Below are 20,641 nucleotides of genomic sequence, written 5' to 3'. Positions count from 1 at the left end.
TCAGTATTCATTCCCCTGGCCTGCCATTTCAGATAAAACTTCAAAAGATGTTTTAAGTATGGGAAAAGCTCCTTGATTTGGGTAAAGGAAAAATCTAAAATGCTCAACTGCCTAAATGAAGTATCTAGAAGAAAACACATATTTTTGTCATTAAAGGGGATGGCCATTATTTACACATGCCCGACTGGTTTACAAAGAACTCATTTCAAAAACAGGTTAAGACTTAAATGAAGTAAAAGAAAACAAACGAACCAAGCCTGATTTAATGTCGTGCTATGGACATCAAGTAGATTGGCATTTGTTAGGAAACCTCGCATACACACCTAAAATCTATCCATGTTGTACTGCATAACCAGAACTACTGTTTTTCCAAGACTGTTCAGTCCACTGAAGGGTGTCCTAATGGTGATGCAGAAGGCAGGAAAGGAAGGCTGCCCAGAAACAGAAGCCCCTTTTAGGCAAGTGAGAATGTAGGCAGAAGAACATCTAAGAAAGTAAGTGTAAAGGAATCTTGAAAATAACGTCAATCATCTTACAAATTATGTCTGTCTGTGGTGGAAGGGAGGGAGGAAAGGAAGGAGGATGGGAGAGAAGGAACCCAAACCTCAGCCATCTGTTATGTTATAGGTCTTGCTCTATCCTATACCTGCTCCCACCCACCCCCCCAAACCATCACCGTAGCCATTCGATTTCTTCATGATCCTTTCCTTTTCTTGGATTTTCCAAATTCTTTTCAGGTTAGGTTACATACTAGTGTCTAACAACATAATACCACTCTTGACAACCTTTCCCATCACTAAGCATCCTCAGGTTTTGCAGTGACTCTGGGATTTTCCTCTTCCATCATTTGACTTCCTCCCTCTGCGCCATTCTCTCCCTTTAAGCATAATGTCACTATGCCCACGGTACCAGCAATTATTGAGCCCTACCTACACAGTCTTCCAATTTAAACCAAGATCAAGTACTTTGTCAAACTTTCTTATCAAAAACAGAATTAGTGAAAGTCAGGGAAAGAATAAGGGTGAACAAAATGTTCTGATCTCTGTGCGAGAGATGACCTAACAATATCAACTCCTGCAAGGCCTCCAGTCTATTTCTCAATAAGGATAAAAGACTGTTATGTTATTTCGTGTTTCTCAAACTCATACCCCTAAGAGCAAAGAGTGATATGCCAAGGCAATAGAACTTTAGAGTAACATAGACTATGTTTCTGTAGCACAGCATGGACTCAATTGTAAGTCATTTAAAGTATTATATTTACATGAAAACAGAGGGATGCGTTATGGAAAATATTATAAAATCTACATATTTCTTAAAGATGAAGCATCATCTTTTTCAGACCTCTGTAGATTTCACAGGCACTTCTGGGGTCTTCCTCCAGCCCCTCGGGGTATAAATCCATCAGGGCACTTCAGTAGAAAAAAGTGAGGACTTTGCTCTGTGGCTACTTGAAGACTGTGAGGTACCTTTAAAATTGCCGTTGACATTTCTGAATATGTTTGGATACTTTACTATATTTTCCCAATTTACTAATAATTGTGTGCGTATTTGTCACTGAACAAGAAATTTCAGCAAAGCAACTATTAATAACTTTGGAAGTTAACTCAGCAGGTGCACTTCTAAGACTACACACAAAGCAAAACATTCATATTAATTGCTAATGATTGGGCTGATAATTTTTTTTTTTTTTTTTTTGCGGTACGCAGGCCTCTGACTGCTGTGTCCTCTCCCGTTGCGGAGCACAGGCTCCGGACGCGCAGGCTCAGCGGCCATGGCTCACGGGCCCAGCCGCTCCGCGGCATGTGGGATCTTCCCGGACCGGGGCACGAACCCGTGTCCCCTGCATCGGCAGGCGGACTCTCAACCACTGCGCCACCAGGGAAGCCCTGGGCTGATCAATTTAAAAAAGAGTTTGCAGGTAGACTACAATACTCTTGTGTCCCTTAAGAAGTTAGATTTTAATGTATCTCAACCTTTTGGCGGAAGTATAAAACCTCTAAAAGCTTATTCATCTATAATTGGAAAGGTCTTCAAAAAAATAGGTGAATACCTGATGGTTCATTTTACCACAGAACTCCCCCAGGCAGTTTTCTCTGGTACATTCCTATAAGGGCTAAGCGTTAGCCCACTTACAATAAGCAACGTGAATTCCACCCCAGCTACCCCTAAACCCATCTCTAGAATGGCACTGGTTACCTTCCTAACTTGCTAACTTAGTGCCCTATTTCTCACTACAGACACCTCAGCCTCAACCCAGGCACCACATCAGACAGCCCGTGATGTCACACCTCCATCTATTTCCTCATTTCACCGTCTTTCATGAGAGAAAAATTGATGAATAATTAGTCTTCACATGTCTCTCAGACAATCAGCATTCTGTCACTCATTGTATTTCCATTTTTGCTCTGTGAACAAGCAAGAGCCAAATTTAATGTTTAATTATAGGGAAAAATACCTGAGCTAAGAAACATGTGGGCGTCTTTCTTCCTGGCTATCATATTCTGCATTAATATTAATAGCCTTATTGTAGGTGTTGGGTTTTTTTAGTTGCCTCCAGTCATTTTGAAAAGAGGTAGGAAGTCTAAAAAAATAGTTAAAAAAAAATAGGAGTAACTTTCCCCCTCCTCGCTGCGTGATTTTTAAGGGCAACTAAAATGCCACTTCCTGCAGGAAGCAACCCGGATTTCCAGCACTACAATCCATTAGTACTTCCTCCTTCTGTACCGCCAGCACTTTGACTACAGACTCCATCCATATCACATCAGTTGTACCAGAGCTGGGTTATGGTTATTTGTATTCCTCTCTTGCCTACTAGCCACACAAAGGCAGGGCCAGGGCTCACTCATCTCTGTGCCTCTCCCTGTCCAACCCCCCCCCCCCCAAACACTCAGCGTAAGGCTCTGCACACAGTTGGTGTCCGGTAAATGCTTTTCAATTTCTAAAAATGAATTAAGTGTGCCTTATTAACAAAGCCCACAGCTTCTTTACAAGTGCATTCCAAATTTTAAAAAAAGTCTCCTTCTCGGGCAAGAATATTCTCATTTCATCCCTGTGCAAATATTTATGGGGACTGCATTGGAGCCACCTGAAAATAAGAAGTTATAATGGAAACAGAGACACATCCTAAGTGAGGCAACCGAAATAGGAACTACTTGAATACTTTCACTTAAATGTTCTCTGCTTGATAAAGTTCATTACCAGAATATCATCTTTAAAAGTGAAATGCATTCAGCTGAGCACTTTTTTTCATTTTGTAAATAGATTTTTCCTTGCCTGAGCTCTCCGTATAAAGTACAAAATAGTCTTCCATAACATTAGAAAAATGTCACCCCGTACATAAAGCTAAATTTTTAAAAATAAAATAGATTTTTCTTCTTTAGTCTTTTAAAGGTACAGCAGCACCTTCCCAGAACAATCACCCTGTACTAAACACTATACTAAGGGCTGAATCATCAACCTGCAGTGTGATACCTTCTAAAATGTGTTGGGATAACATATTAGAGCCCAGAACAAAGTTAAGTCCCCACGGGATATCCTAAGGCTATAAAGTCACCACCTTTTCTACATTACCCTACTTATTACTAAGGTTATATTTAACCCTAGTAATATTTTACTAGGCGTTAATCTTTTTCTCACCCATTCAAAATGACATAGAAAAGTAAGCTAGGTGTTAAATTTGCAACCCAAGTGCCAAATTTGCACATCACATCAAATGAAAACTTATATATAGCATATTCATTGCTGAGTTTTTTTATTTTACTTTGATTTCTTGATCAATCTGGGGTGACTGTAGCCAAAGTTACCTTATAAAGTTTTACTCCAAAGATCTCACATGTGTTGGATATAGACATTGAACTAAGATAAATGGTTAAACACCACCATTGCATCTTGGCAAAGAGGTGATAGCAGAAATGAAACTTTGACCTTTAAATTTTCGGCCTAGGAGTTATTTTTCTAAGAAATGAACATTCATATATTCATTACTGTCATTTTACCATCAGCACTGTATTCTTGCTGTTCTTAACCAAAATTCAGATACAATTTTATGGTCCTTCCCCCTCTCAGAAATATAGCCTTTCTTCTCCACTCCCCACTCCCCCCAAATTTTTTTTCTAAAGATTGCAAGTTATAGAGAGGCAACTGACCTCAGTAAATTTTTCCGCTGGCTTATATTTTTTCCTCTTTCTTTTCAAAGTACTCTTTAGGGAAAAAGAAAAAGATAAACACACTTCATATAACAAGTACCATAAGAAAAATATGTTCTGGCAGACTTTTCCCAACTTGTAACAGAAAAGAATTTACATCATCCAAGTGTAAGTGCAAAGAGTAAAAGAAAGAAATCTCCAAACGGATTTCTGTTCCACGTTCAAACTCCAAGGCTAAGGGAACACAAGTGTTTCACTTCAGAAATGAATAACGAATGACTTCAATACACATACACCTTTCTCTTTTTGGAAAAATTGCACATAAAAGAGAATTCTTTTGGCATGGCTGACCTGCAGAGATGTGGAGCTAAGCAGAGTCATGAATTCACTCGCTCTGATATGCACACATGATACGCAATTAAAATCTCCATTCACATTCCTGCCGGGTTGTCAATCATGAGGAAAGCCTTTTTGACAACATTCAGCGAAGCGTACCAACTAACCGCTCAACAGGAACTTAAACAGTAACAGCTTTTGTTACTAGCAAGAACGATTTTTTTTTTTTTTAACCAAGATTGGGTTCAGTTTCTAAGAAATCATTATGCTCTGAATTTTAGGGCCTTTCATTAAAAATGAAAATGTGTCAAGAAGATTTTGTATGGCAAGTGATGTGATGTAATATCTAGAAAATAGGAAATACATAAAAAATTCTAGCCTTTTCAACTGGGGGGAATCTTTTTAACTTTTCCCGTTTAGAACAATGAACAATGATCTTATAAAGCAGTGTTCTGGGAAGAAACGTGACGTTTCTAATTCATTCTGAAGCTTTTTACTAGAATTTTCAAACTTTTCAAAGAGATCGGGGCTCTAATCTCACTTGAAAAGTGACTGACCAGTTTATAAGCCAATAGGAAAGTGACTTTTTTTTTTAAATCGTAAGAAGAATATTTAGCATGTCAGAAATACTGCATGCATCAAACCTTTCAATTTATGGCGCTCCACAGAAAATATTATGCACATAAATTCTCTCCAGATGAACCCAGAAGGTACTCTGCTCATAACTTACTTTCTGTTGAACATCTAATCAAACACTGTGCACCCTTCATAATAGCACATTAGTGTGCTTTAAAGTCATAAATCCATAAAAACAGGGCCCAGTAAAATTGAATACAGGATGCTTGTTAATCGGCTACTGTGTCTGCTTTGAGCAGCTAACCTTGGATTATAAATTTGAAACAAGTTAATGCTATCAGATATTGAAATATTTGTCTTCTTACTTATCATGCTCTGTAACGGAGAGAGCAGATGCACTGTGACCATTAGCAGTCATGACAAATTGCCTTGCTAATGAACGTTACACACTGAGAGTGCCGTAACTGATTAAACTACAATTTCCCACTACCAGAGAGAGAGAGACAGAGAGAGACAGAGAGAGACAGAGAGAGAGACAGACAGAGAGAGAGAGACAGAGAGAGAGAGACAGAGAGAGACAGAGAGAGACAGAGAGAGAGAGGGAGAGAGACAGACAGACAGAGAGAGAGAGAGACAGAGAGAGAGAGAGACAGAGAGAGAGAGACAGAGAGAGAGAAACAGAGAGAGACAGAGAGAGAGAGAGAGTTGGGGACTCCAGCAGTGGGCAACTCTGATATTCTGCCAACAGGCCTTCAGGGCACAGTGTGATATTTTGAAAAACACTCTGAATTCCACATGAACAGATTCTAGAAGCCTATGTGTATACAACAGGTTTTTAAAGAACATTAGAAAAAACAGCTTAGGTTGGAGCTGATGAGCCATAAAAAATAGAGGTGTTTTAACTATTTGGTATCCTTGCAAGTAGGTGTTAAAGGATATTCTCTAGGGTGGCTCTCTCTCTCTCTGTTTCTCTCTCTCCTTCCCTTTCCCAGCCCCCCAAACATCACGTGTGCTTTGCATTTCACATAAAATCTTTCTTTTGTCAGTTCCTTTGTTGGTGCAAAATTGGCAGCAGTTCAGATTCAAAGTACTCCTATTCATTTACTGACCAATGTCATTCTAGTTCACATCAGCCAGCGAGCTAAGCTCTAAAAACATAAAAGACTTGCTTCACCACTGACGAATAATGTGTACATTTTTACAGAGCTTAAACCTTAATGCTGTCCCTGAAACTAACAATACAGTATATCTTATCATCCCTTTTTCACGAGCAGGCAGCTGCTGAAACGCTTGCCACTTCAAAATATCAACTGCTTGCCAGTTCTCCTACACACACCCTGTCAAACTCATGTACATTGTGCAATGAAAATGGTGCAGGACTGAAAGCTAGAAATTGTGTCCAATCCTGCTGTAAGGGTATGATGTGCAAAGAACAATGTATGACAACCGTAGAGACTACAAACAATGGCACCGGAGCCAGGAACTTCAGAGATCACAACTGCGCCTGTACATATTTCATTGTAGGCATTATGTATTTAAAGCATGACAAATGTACCCTCGTACATTATGTTCTGCACAAACAGAAGCTCCTCCCACCAGATCGCCTTTTGCGTTTCTCTTGGTGATGGAAACACAGTTGAGTTTCATTTCTTTTTCTTCTCTTGAAACGTTTAAGGTTCTCAAGCCCTAAAGGAAAAAGACACACTCTCACAAGCACACACACACAAGGTTATCAAAATGAATAACAGAAAACAGAAGACAATAATACAAGATGAGAAAACGAGATCTTGTTCACTTAACATTTGGGGCTGCTCTCTGAGGACACAAAAGCAAGGATTATCTTAAACACTAACCAAGGGTGTCAAGAGAACTACACTATCACTATGCCTATAAATTGCTGTCTGCCCAATTTTAATGCAGATAAGTGCTGGCTTATTGATTTGCATGATTTTCTAGCAAAATGGAATTCCCACGTGAATATGTTGTGTGCAGAAAATATGGTTTAAGAAGCTTTTACTATTATTGCTTCCCTATGCCAAAAGAACAATTAAGCAAATAATATTTCACTACTGTTTCAGGTCTACAAACTAACGTGGATTCCTGTCTGTTTAGACTTTAAATATCCCTTCCTGTTTCCCGATTCGCTCTGTTTACTTTAAATGATTCTGCTTATTGAAAAGTTGATTTTCTTCCAAATGTCTCTTTAAATAACACGTAAAATCTGAAAACGTTCTCCCTCTGGAACACACCTACTTAATTACAAAGTGGTTCGTGGCTATACCAACCTCACACTAATTCAGTCAATGACTGTGGAAATGGAAACATGTTTATGGGAGAAGATTAGTATGAATATCTACATTCATCTCCTCCACAACCTCGCTTAGGTTACAAAACCTTTATCACACAAGTAGCTTGGAGTGGAATTAACTGACTCGAAGCTAAGGAAGATGAACAGATATGCTTTTAAGGTGTTAATAAATATTTTGGAAAGAGAATAGGTAGTTTAGGTGCTTAGGGGTGCTGACCTTTGCTGTGTTGATTAGTGGGACAATGATGCATTATTAACACACAGCAGCTGTACCTGAACTGCTGCCATGAATATAATAGCCTTTTATAGCCATCAGGGGAGTGAGGTAGGAAGCCTTTATTAACCACTAGACATGATTAGCACATTATGTGAACTTTAGTAGGCAAATTATCTCTTATTGAAATAGAATGTTGGTTGTAACTAATTATAAACATGATTTTTAAAACTTCCCAGTGAACAACTCAATGTTTTACTACCGTTCAGCTCATTATTGGCTGGTAATCGACAAAAATGGGTTCTATTAGGGGATGCACTTACAGGAGCTGAATCTCCAAAGGCAGACCTTGTCACCGAAGGCTGACTTTCAAATTGTTTGGCATTACAGGTTCAGGGATATTAGCATATGTGCAAACTTTCTCTCTTTAATTAAGTCAAACTGTTCATGAACTAGAAAAGCTGCTTTGGGAATTTTCTTCCTCTTTATGTCTTTAATCAGTTCTTAAAAGATTAGTTTTGCAGTAAATTTTGGAGAGTTACCTTGAAAAATAACAGCATAATTTATTTCAAAAAGCTTAATTTTGGTAAAGATTATCCCATTAGCCTTAGTAAGTGAACACGGCACGGAGAGTCCATTATGAACAGTCTTTTATGCCCTGGCAGAAAGTCATTAACATAAAATAAATCATTAGCTTTGATATTAAGCTTCTAGTATCTGCAGGTTTCCATGATTAATGTTCATGACTGTATCTGCCAAATGATAAAATATACTTTTTGTTGAAAGGTTTTCCTGCCTCTTTATTATTAACATTCCTCTTTATACAATTGTTCCTGGCATTTTAGGCAGAGGCATACTGGCATAGAAGGAAAGAACTGGTTTATGCAATGGCTTGGAGATGCCAATGCATGTAACACTTTACCCATCGTTTTTCAAATTACCCATTTAACTGAGTTAAAGGACTTAAGGAATTCAGGTGGTGCGCAGATATGCTTTCAATGTAATTGGACTATCTTTAGACCCAGTTGGTCCATTCTTTAATTAATCTTGCACATGATATTTCCCATCTCTGACCCATATATCAGAGGAAGGTGGTAAGGGGCAAGCTTGCTTGCCTGAAGTCAGGAACTGCAAGAGGGCATTTCCCTCTGGAGCAGGTAGTCTCAACTTTATTTCATCTTCTTACACAGCATCATAGGCAACAGCTTCCATCCTAGCACCTCTCATTAGGTGCGCTGACTCGCAATGCAGAAAGGGAAAAAGACGCCCCCTGGGGGCTTATCAGTATCTGAGAGAGGGAGATTACAGGCTACCTGTGTAGCTACACACACCCCATTTTCCCCAATTCACCTTGGACCCTCTAGAAAGGTTATTCTTTTCACTCCTTTCCTGAAAGAATCACTAGTCTACGACTTTGGAAGACACATTCATTTCAGTAAGGTAGCAGAAATAGAAGAAATGGACTGAGAAGATGGTATTTTTCTAAGGTCTACCACTGTTTGAATTTTTGAACATCTTTCCTCGTGTGATTGCTAAATAATCTACCTGTGCTGACTCCTTGATTCTCATAAAGGTGCTTTGATACAAACATTAATTATTTCCTCCTGTGGATACATGGAAGATTGGGACACAGGTGGATTACAGGTTTTAGTTTCAGAACTTTTACCAGACATCAAACAGTCAGGCTTCTGAAGAGAATGGGAAATAGAGCGGAAGGGAATCATATCCTTTCAGGGTTATATTTATTTTGCCCAGGGGGTAAGTCAACACAGGTTCAAGAGCCCCAGTTTTTATATGAAATCTTCAAGAAGAGTCTTTTCTTCAGAAAGGCCTAGGTGTTCCTCAGAAAAGATCCAGTTCTTTAGTCTTATTAAGGTATAATTTGCCCAATTAAAGCCCTAGCATTGTGAAAAGCATCATCTCATGTGAAATATGGCTACACTTCTTAAAAAGGAGTGGTAATGAGGCATTCCTACTGACCAGTATGACTGCCTTTGTTGTTGTTGTACACGTTGAGAGATTCTGCCATTTATGATAAATTCTCATGCATCTATGGGCAGAATATATCCAGGACCATGAGAAACACAGAAAAACACATGCTCACCCGAACACACACACACACACACACACACACACACACACACACACACACACACACACACACACACACACACACACACACACACACACACACCCCAATTTCTCTGACTAGGTAACTTCCAGATAGGGGCTCAAAGACTTTAATGGAAAAGTATTCCATGCAGTAGCTGATAGTGTTACAATTGTAGATCAGATACCTGTAACTTACAAGTCACATAGTAACTCAAAACATTTTATATTTTCTTGGCCACTAGCAAAGCTTCTTATCAGCCAGCCATGGCCCTAGTTTGTTTAGGAGTCCTTTCAAGACAGTTTCATCAAAGCACGTAACTCAGGAATGAAAAACAATAAACACCTGGCTAATGCAGAACCATTAAAAACTCCAAAGTGAAAAATGGACAAACAGAAAAGTATTAACAGTGACATTGGTTTCATGACCTTTGTTATTATAAATATAAATCAATGATGATGTTTCATAAGTACAATGGAAATCTGAAAATAGATTTTAAAAGTTAACTTTTTAATCAAGGAAGGGAAACTTGCCTTACTTGCCTATTCAAACTAAAGAGATCTGGGAGGATATCAGCACCTCCTCCAGTGATAGAGCAGGGGGCTTCTTTCTGGCATCATCCCTCCTCTGATCTTTTCTGCCACACCATCAACATCCAGGCACAGAGCAATATAATGTTCCCATTTTCAAAATGAATGCTATAGGGAGGAAAATGTTATAACCAGGAAAGTCTCATTCAGGTTAATGTGAATTCCATGTCTCAAAGTATTACAGAAGAACTGCTAAAATTAACAGGCTTTTGGCACTTCCATTATAAACCACATTTCTAAGCAGTTTATAACTCCACTGTTTTTAATGAGAAATTACTCTTCGGGATGAAACTTGGCATGCATGGTTTAAAACAAAAAAATGCTCAAATTCATCAGGGCCGATGTAAGCTGTAGCCTCCTGGTGCTCTGCTTTCCTAGCGAGACAGTCCATTTAAAAAATTCACTGTCTAGGGCTTCCCTGGTGGCGCAGTGGTTGAGAGTCCGCCTGCCGATGCAGGGGACACGGGTTCGTGCCCCGGTCCGGGAAGATCCCACATGCCGCGGAGCGGCTGGGCCCGTGAGCCATGGCCGCTGAGCCTGCGCGTCCGGAGCCTGTGCTCCGCAACGGGAGAGGCCACAACAGTGAGAGGCCCGCGTACCGGAAAAAAAAAAAAATTCACTGTCTACAGCTGGCCCTATCAACCAATGGAGAACAAAGGCTATCTGACTCTGGAAAGTGCACCTTCAAAGAAAAAGATCAACTGAAAATACACTTGCTCTTGGGCATCCTCTGGGGACTGGTTCCAGGACTCCCCTCAGATACCCAAATCTGAGGTTTCTCAAGTCCCTTATATAAAGTGGTGTAGTATTTGCATATAACCTACACACATCCTCTCCTATACTTTAAATCATCTCTGGATTACTTATAATACCGAATATAATGTAAATGCTATGCTAATAGTTGTAAATACTATGTAAATGATATGTAAATAGTTGCTGCTGGTGCGCGGCAAATTCAAGTTTTGCTTTCTGAAACTTTCTGGAAATTTTTTCCCCAAATATTTTCCATCCAAGGTTGGTTAACTTGCAGATGTAGAACCTGCAGATATGGAGAGCCGACTGGATATCAATAACATCAAAGTGGAAGTAAATAAGAGAAAAAATATCTTCAAGATTGGTAAAAGTAAATATTCCCCATGTTAAAATTTTAAATTCAGTTTAAACAAGGCAGCTTTCAAACATTTAGATGCTTCATGTGGAAGCTTCTTGCAGGCAAGATTATAGTTATGGTTTTTGGGGCCACAGTATTTACTAACAATGGTTTACCACAACCTTGTTTTCTCCTAAAGGTATACATTTTAGATTCTTAGATTTGGTTGTATACAGTATAACTGTTATCTTAAACAACTGATAATATTTTTAAAATGTAAATGTTAATAACATTTAATGAAGTCATGATAACTATATTTAATTTTCCTTGAGGTGTAAGTTAAATATTCTACCTTATGACTTCCCAGAAACCCTGAGATTCACGTTTGGATAAGCTAAGATGTAGGATGATAAAAGTAATTAGTTAAATAGGTTCTGCATTTCCAACTATTCCCATCTTAGTCATCTATGCATATTCTGATAAGAACACATACATAGGCCAACCCACATACTCACTGTAAGTGTAACTCAGCTAACTTACTATGTGCAACTAAACATCAGGAGATCACAGTCCCACTTTCATACTATTTTAGAGTCTAAATAAAGATTTTTCACCGATAGGGGATGTTCAAGGAGCTGATTTCAAGCTCTAAATACACTGCATAACATGTGCGGGGAGAGGTGAGCTATAAGAGCTTAGAAATACCCACCATGGTTTTCCTCTCAGCATCATGTCTTAGTCTATGTTTTCTTAGTCTATTATTCTAGGCTCCAATGTCATTCATTCAGATGGGGAAAAGGAGAGTAGCCTAGTTCAGGATTTTAAGAAGTGGATATGGGCCTGAGGACTGGCAGATTCCAACTTCCTTACCCCAAAGAAGGTCAGGTACTGGAGGAAGAACGGATTTGTTAACACGGTTATGATAACAATGATGGCAAGTAGAAAAGGGAGCATGGCGGCCAAGACAGCCACGATGGTGAGTCAAGAATCTGAGGAGAGGGAGGGCTTCAGGTTCGGAAGTGCACACCGCCCAGGTTCAGACCCAGACTGGGAAGGAGAAAAGCAGGGGAGGGGGAGTCGTTCCAGGATTGGGGGTGTTTGGGAAGGGGGTGAAAAGGAGGGAGGCAAGAGGCACCAGACGCACAGGCAGAGCAGCTGCTGAGGGCAGGCTTCCAGCAGGGCAGGGGGATCTCCAATAGCTGAGAAATATCCCCAGGGTCTTTTCAACTTTCTAGGAAGTTAGCACAATGCTGGGAAGCAGTAGAATAAGTCATCCTTCATAGCTAAATAGGATTCTCATCCCTACCCCAATTCTCTAACCCAACCCTTTATTTTTATTTTTTTTATTTTTTTGCGGTACGCGGGCCTCTCACTGGTGTGGCCTCTCCCGTTGCGGAGCACAGGCTCCGGACGCGCAGGCTCAGTGGCCATGGCTCACGGGCCCAGCCGCTCCGTGGCATGTGGGATCCTCCTGGACCGGGTCACCAACCCGCGTCCCCTGCATCGGCAGGCGGACTCTCAACCACTGCGCCACCAGGGAAGCCCCCATCCCTTTCTTGAATTGAGCCCATCACACAAAAAAAGTATGCCCACAAGAAATAGTTCCACACACCAAAACCCACATTGGAGACCCAGTTTTGGTACCAAGAAAACCATTCTTAAACTTGGACCTTTCCCTACTTCTTTCAGGTTCAAGTACCTTACTTCTTTCCTCTGTTCTAAGCCCTTGCAATCATGTCATTTAAGAAAAACTACAACAAGCAACTAAGATCATATTGAAATATCAGTTTAGTTTTTCCAACGAAGCAAAATATCAAAACGTTCCTTAGTATCGTCACTCAGTAACTTCTAACACGTACGATAAACTGTGAGAACACTAAACCATGCGAGCATGTTAGAAATAACATCATGAGCTCCAAAGCTCAAAACTGTAATTGTTGCATAGACATTTAAAATTGGAGTTTATGACACTGAAGTATCCCACAAAGTCAAGATAGCTAGCTACATTTGAGGGTTTTGTATGCTATCTGATTTAGTGGCCAAAACCAGATGATTGCTTGACTTACGCTCTTACCTATAAATTTATTTAAAACATACTTAAAGACCTCAAAACTTATGAAAGATGCCAGCTTAATAACACTCCCACGAGAGTTTTAATTACACTAACGATGTTCAGAGTATTGACTATGAATTTCCCAAAGTCCTAGAAGTTATGGGGGTGGGTGGAGAGCTAATCAAGCATGATGCTCTAGATTACTTGTAACCCTCCCCTTCCGCCTCCTCCTTTTTCTTACATTTATTGAAGTAGAAATAATGACTCCATCATAATGTGCTTGCAAATCCTGTATTTTAGATAGGATGAGTTTTGCCCCATTGAAGTACAATACGTAATACTCTAAATAGGAAAATAAACTCGAAGGAGATTTTGCAGAGATGATAATAAATCTTGTTTTTCTCAGAAGTTATCAAATGTCTAATGTTAGCCCTGACATTTTAACGCAGAGTTCATCACAAATAGGTCCTTCCTCCTATGTTTATGTGAAAAGATTATACACTGTCCTCCCTCATTTCAATGATAAAAGCCCAATATTCCAAACGCCCATTATTCTTCACTCTGTATATAGCCAGTATGGGTTTGTGTTTTGAACTTCCTTGCGTCTAAATCAACCAAAGAAAGATTCAGGACCTGATTCCACAAAAGCAACCGCTGAGAACAGTAAAGACCATTATTTCCTCTCCCACTGCTGGCAGAGGTCAGCATCCCTGTCATTAGCCATGTCATAACATAATTGTATTACTACTCCTTCTGTGGGCAGATACTGAGCAATAACTGAACACATCATATCATTGCAAAAATGAAAAAGTGCCACTTCTTTGTCCCAATTTAGCATAAAATCAGTGAAAACAATCTTCAGAAATGACACTGCACTAAGAAACTGAAAGGAACTGTTATTACTCTGCGGGTATATATTTAAACTGATGCTCTGACATCTTCAACTAGAACCAAAAAAGAGGACTCTATTTTACTACTGGACTCCAATTGTGAGCTCCTATAATCCAATTTCTTTTGGTAACATTCAGCTCAATTAAGGGATACACTGTTACTTAAAATGGCCTTAATTAGACGAAACTCCAGTGTGGTACCCATCTCTCAATGTCTGAAATATAGCCATGCTTTAAGTTGCCAGAGGTGACCACTGTTACTTCCAGCCTACATGTTTCTGTCCAGTCTATGAGCTACACTGCTATTTCAAAGGCTGACCTATATACAGCAACGTGCCATCCGTTCTGGCTGTTTGTATAAGAGATGCCTCGCACAGTTGCCATAACCAGCATTGTTGCATTGTTCTCACTTTTCTCCTGCAATGGGCTATGTGAAAATGGAGGCCAGTTTGCATAGTGATGTGCTCATAACGTAATGTGCTCTTACGATAGAGCGATACTAAATTAAACTGTTTTCCAAAAAACTCCTCCTACAGAGTTTATTAACTGAACAATGTAAGTAGTGTTTTGGCAAAATCTATAGAGCAGCAGTGCTGGAAAATGTCAGCAAAGTAAAACAACCTCATTTTAGTTTAGAAAAGCTTCAGGAAGAGGATATTCATTTTCTGGATTAGGGTCTCTTCTGACATTGAAAAAAATGTCACTGGAGAAACTAGTTACAACTGTGTGCTGCTGCAGCACAGAAAGATACTGGTTCCTCTGGGATTCAGCACACTGACTTTAGTACAGTGTTGACAGATTTTAAATAAAGACAATTAGTAATTTATGATCTTTTCATCCTATTGAAAACAAATAACCTGACAAAGTGACTGTTTCTTGTAATAAACTACGTATTCATGACACCTCTGAAAGAGACAAGGTTTACTTTGCAGTCTCCTCTCTCTGGGAGAAGTCAGGTCCAACTTGTTTTTACTAAACGTGGATACAGATTTCTTATTTCACCTCTTTCAAACTTCTGCCCACCTTTCAGATCCCTGCAGATCTACCTGAGTCACGGTAAAAATGAATCCTGGTTGACTACATTCTAAGCAACTAAAACTGTGGAGTTGGACAGAAATTTTGTGCCAATGCTAATCATGATGGAGTAGAAAACACTAGTGCCCGGGTTTTCTGGGGCCTAGCAAACCTACTCAGTACACTGAATATAAACTGGGATCAGTGACAAATATATTTGTTAGACTGCTACCCAGAGAAAGGCAGGAGCAGACATCCTGTGAGAAACATTTCCATGAAGTCTCTTCCTACTATTAGAAGTGTATCTTATGACTGTGCATCTTTAAAAATCCATTATTCCCTGGATAAGTAAAGTAGAAGACTTGCATCTAGTCTATAGAAAGGGTGGCTAATTTGCATTTTAAAAGAACAGTTTGCTCCTCATACACCGGGTGACTTAAAAGGAACTTCAATGAGCTAGTAAAGAAATTCTGAAGACTTTCTAAATTAATTTATTCAATTCACAGCACAACCCACTAAAATTATTTAAAGCACTTAATTGGAAAATGATTTAATGTATTGGAGTAATTCTTGATTTTCCAAAGCATTTAACTTTTAAATCAAATCTGACCCTACTATCACAAGAATGACGAGTGAAATGTGTACCCAAGTCATTACCTTCTTTTTGGAGCCTAAAATCACTGATAAATTTAATAGGATTTGTCCAGTTTCATTGCCAAAATGTTTCTGACCTTTTGGTTCCAATTACTACTGCGGAATATGTCTTTACCATCCAAGATAAGACTGCTACTTTATTATTATGGTTAGTAGTAGTAGTGTTATAAGCAAAAATAAAATGCTGCAAACACAAAAGACCTGCTCATTAAGGCAAAACAGACTGTATTACCAACAAATAATGAAACTTCATCACGCAAACTTCTCTGGCCAAAGTTACCCATGCCTTCCAACTTGCCCCTAGTTAAAAGGGCCCCTTCTTGCAGGATGAAAAGCCTTTCTGCCTTGCACAAGACTAGATTTCCCTGGTTTCTAACTTGCCTAAACATCATCAACACATGCACATCCCTTTTCCTGGATTTTGCACTGTACACACGGCATCGAGGAGTTTCTCCACGGGGTGATATAACTCACAGGTGTGTGTGTGTGTGTGTGTGTGTGTGTGTGTGTGTGTGTGTGTGTGTGTGTGTGTGTGTGTGTGTGTGTGTGTGTGTGTGTGTGTGTGTGTGTGTGTGTGTGTGTGTGTGTGTGTGTGTGGACTGACCAAGACTCGGAGTTGCGAGTTCGTTGCGTGATGGGGAGCCCGGGGGCTGAGGATGCAGCGCGCTAAATACCTCTGTATCGCGTAAAAAAGCTGTTTGATGATGACTCGCCACCAGGCAAATGTTACTAGTCCCAACGATTTATCCAGCGGAATTCACCGAGGGGCCGACACGGAATTGCTCGCAGGGTCTGGGAGTATCTGACAGGGTTACCACGGAGCGGGAACTGGGCGTCTAAACGTCTCGCCCTGAGTCTCAGAGAACTCCATTCTCCCCGCCACGTTCACCGGGCGGGACTGCTTAGACACGTCCCAAAAGCCCGAGGCGAGGACAGCCGTGGACCTGCGGCTGCTCTCGGAGTCTGGTCCCCGCGCGTTCTCCCTCCGCGGGCTGAGAGTTCGAGGAACCCCGAGAGTCATCCCCTCCCTCCGTACGCCCTGACTGCTGCATCCTTCGGACGAGCGGACCTCCGCGGTAGACCCGGTCACCCTCATGGCCCGCCTCGCCCCGGGCCCCCGCGGCCTCGGCACCTGGGGTCACCGGGCTGTGAGCATAGCCCAGCCCGGGACCTGCTCCAGCCCCGCGCCGAGGGCGGCAGCTTTGGACGTGAACGCGACGCGCTCGCCCGGCTCCTAACAAACTTGCTGTTTCTGCGCGCACCCCTGGGCGGGAGCTGTCCCCCGGCCCCGGCGCCCCGGCGGCACCCCGGCCCCCAGGCCGGCGCCCGGACCGGTTCGGGAAAACAAAAGCGTTGCGGAGCGCTGTGCCCGGCGGGGGGCGGGGGCGTCTCCCGGGTCCCGGCACCCCGACTCCCGGCGGCTCCCCTGGCAACTAATCCCGGGCGGGGAAGCGGTGCCACGAGCCCCCACCGCCGGGAGAGCAGGGAGGGAGGGAGAAGGGGAAACCAGAAAATAAACGGAATTCTCCCACTCTCTGCCTGTGTTCCCGGACCCCAGACACACCCCCAAAGTATTCCGCCGTTCTTTCCTAATTTTTTTCAACGCCCCCCCGGCAAACCTAGGCAGGGAGCCTTAGTCGCGAACAGCAGGAAGGAAAGGATCGAGCAAATCGTGTCACTTTCCGCACCATCGCGGGGGCCGGGCAAAGCCCGGGAGCGGCTCCGCAATATTTACTCCCCGAGGGCACGCAGGGCAGCCGCGGGCTGCGAGCCGAGCGCGCCCGGGACCGGCCTCGGGCGACCGACCGCCCGGCCGCCCAGCGGGCTCGCCGCCGCCGCCCCCCTCCCGGGACCGAGCACTCAGAACACGGTGGAAACAAAAGCAGAGCATTCACCTTGTTGCAATAGTAGGGGTCCAGGCAGGGAGAAGGTCCCAGACAGGGAGCGTCGGGCGCAGCGGCGGGCTGGGCTGGAGGTGGATAAAATCTTACGTCCATTTCACTTTCACATCAAGCAACTCCTTTTCTTTGCCTTTTTCAAAAAAGTGTCCAGCAAAACAAGCTTAGACGGAACAGAGAGAGGTGTCTGGACTCAGGAGTAAGAGAAACACCTTCCTTCCCTCACATCCGTTTGTGGTTTGTTTAAGAAGAAGAGGAGAAAAAAAAAAAAAAAAAAAGAAAAAGAAAAGGGGGGGGGAAGCGCTCAACTCTCCCCCAAGCCGCGGCGCGCACCCGTCGGCGCCGAGCGCGCAGCCTGCTCCGCCGCCGCCGCCTCCCGGCCCCGCCGCCGCCGCCGCCGCCGCCGGGCAGGTAACTTCATGCGCTCATTGTCCCCCCCGCCCGCCCCCCCATCCCCGCCTCCCGCGCCCCTCGCCGCCCGGCACACGCGCTAGCGCTCGGGCTCTAGGTACTGGGCGTTTTATTGGAGTCTCTGAGTTGCTCTGCTTTGAGTTTATTTTCTCCACCTTGGAGGCCTGGGATGGGGGGAGGACTGGAGAAGGAGACGGGGCGGGAGGTGGGGGTTTGTGAGCGCCCGGGGCCGGGCGGGGTGGAGTGCGCGGCACGACGCGGGCTGCTCGCGGCCCAATGGCGGCCGCTCGGGGCCGGGGGCCGGCGGAGGGTGGAGCGAAGGAGGAGGAGGAGGAGAGCGCTGCCGGGCCCGGGCCGAGGCGGCGGGACCCCGGGGACCCTCCGCTGCGCCCGGGCCACGCTCCTCCGGCGCGTCGCACACAAAGGGGCCGGCGAGCCCGACCCAGCTGCGACCGCGGGGCACGGCGGGGAGCGCGCAGCCAGGCGGCGCTGTGGCGCAGCCCGCCCTGCAGCCCCGCCCCCGGCCCCGCCCCGGCCCCACCCCGCTCCCACCGCCCCCTCCGCGGCGGTCCCCACCTCTTTCTCTGCGTCCCGCACCTCCCGCGGCGCGGCCGTTCGCCACCCCGCTGTCTGCTCCCCCAGCCCTATTCCCACTTTCTGGTGGAGGTGACTTTTCCGGGCAGCGCCGCTCTCGGGGCTGGGAGCCCTCAGGGAGCGCCAACCCTCTGCGTGCTGAGAGTGGGCCACTGTCCCAGGGACGCGAAAGGACTGCAGGGTGTGGATGGGCTGGAAGGGTCTCCCCTCTCCTGCTGCTCGCTCCCGCCTCCAGCCCTCCCCTCCCCGTGATCTCTGTCCCCCAGGAGGGTTTGCGAAGGCTAGGGCTGCCTTAAGGACTCGCAAAGACCACAGGGGTAGTTCAAAGGGTAAATAGAAAAACAATGATCAGCACACAAGATTGGGCTAGAGGGAAAACACGTGGGCTTGCTAATTGCCCATTACTGGATTCTTGTCCTTTTCTAGTTGGAAGCCCAGTAATTCTCTTGGAGGTCCACGGAAGACCTGGAATCAGCCTCCCTATTTCTCTGTTCCGTAAGTGGGACGAGGAAAGCTCCAGTCACGTTTTCCCGCCTTACTTCTCAAACCCGGAAACTTGGAATTTCGTGTCTCCTGGTGGTTGGAAAGTTTGGCGGATCTTGGCCGCTGTCCAACAGATTTATTCCCGAGGCTCTGTCCTTGGTGGGAACTCCAACAGGAGTGGGCGATAGTTACTCTCCCAGGAGGGAGCAGCCCCGAACACTGGACCCAAGGCCCTACAAAGAAGCCTGGAAATACTTCATCTGTTCCACTTGTTTCTGGCGCCAAGAAGGATACTAATAACATTTCACCACCGGGCACAGCCTTCTAGTGCACGTTGATTGCCAACTGCTCCGTATAACTTTCCCATAGCTATGTTGCTTCCTCTGCAATTGAGAGCATCAGTCACGTACAAGCAGAGAGATCTGAAAGAAAATCTATGAGGACAGTATAAGGAATGATAAAATGAACATCACTGGGCGTCTATACATGGCTCCTTTAGGAACATTTTGTTAAGCATTGCTTTATACTTCTTACAGCCTTTTTCTTGTAAGCCATGGTTTTCTTTCTTCCCTTCATCATTTTTTTTAAACATCTTTATCGGAGTATAATTGCTTTATAAAAAAATATGGAACGCTTCACGAATTTGCGTGTCATCCTTGCGCAGGGGCCATGCTAATCTTCTCTGTATCGTTCCAATTTTAGTATATGTGCTGCCGAAGCGAGCACACCCTCATCATTTTTATAAGTGGCAAGAATCCAGCTTTCTCCCTACCTCCAGATTAACATGGTGCAGATTGGTGTAGGGAGAGAGAAGTGTAAGAAAAAATAATTTTTCCCCACTGGATTCAGAAGAGCCTCCATATTTCCAGATCATTCAAGGCACAAAATAAAAAGTAGAAAATATGTTCTTTCTTTAAATAAAGGTCTTTATAATAAAATTTAAATGAAGTTTTGTGGTTTGTAACATCAGTGTTCAAATTTCAATTGTAGATGCTAAAATGTGCCTATATGCATTTTCTTCCATGATTAAAAAAAAAACTTTTAGGTTTAAATTAAACATTTCTAAGCTTAAATTTCTGTCAGCGATCCAGCATTTATTACCATCGTATTACATCTCTTCAAAATTGGATTTTTAAAAACTTCCTTAGCATCTGTAATTGATTTCTGTTCGATGGCCTTGTGAACATCAGAAGATGAAATAGTTCAGGGCGGAAACAATATTATCATCAACATCTTGACACCTGGGGGAAGATAACGATGTCTCCACTTTGCTCC

At 43.1% G+C, this 20,641-nt stretch overlaps 1 protein-coding gene across 1 annotated transcript in view; it reads right to left on the bottom strand.

The window, feature by feature from the left end:
* TOX (thymocyte selection associated high mobility group box) overlaps window positions 1-17,977 on the bottom strand; it is a gene marked incomplete at its 5' end in the record, with an annotated part of 296,838 nt that extends 278,861 nt beyond the window's left edge. Inside the window, one exon of the mRNA XM_082674743.1 lies at window positions 17,876-17,977. Within this exon, the coding sequence (XP_082530869.1) occupies window positions 17,876-17,977 (102 nt within the window). The remainder of the gene's footprint in view (window positions 1-17,875) is intronic.
* Between the last annotated feature and the right edge of the window lie 2,664 nt (window positions 17,978-20,641).

The sequence above is a fragment of the Grampus griseus genome (assembly GCF_964374135.1).
Source record: "Grampus griseus genome assembly, chromosome: 17".
Lineage (NCBI taxonomy): Eukaryota > Metazoa > Chordata > Mammalia > Artiodactyla > Delphinidae > Grampus > Grampus griseus.
Note: the sequence above shows the minus strand (reverse complement) of the source record. Positions and strands in the feature narration are given on the sequence as shown.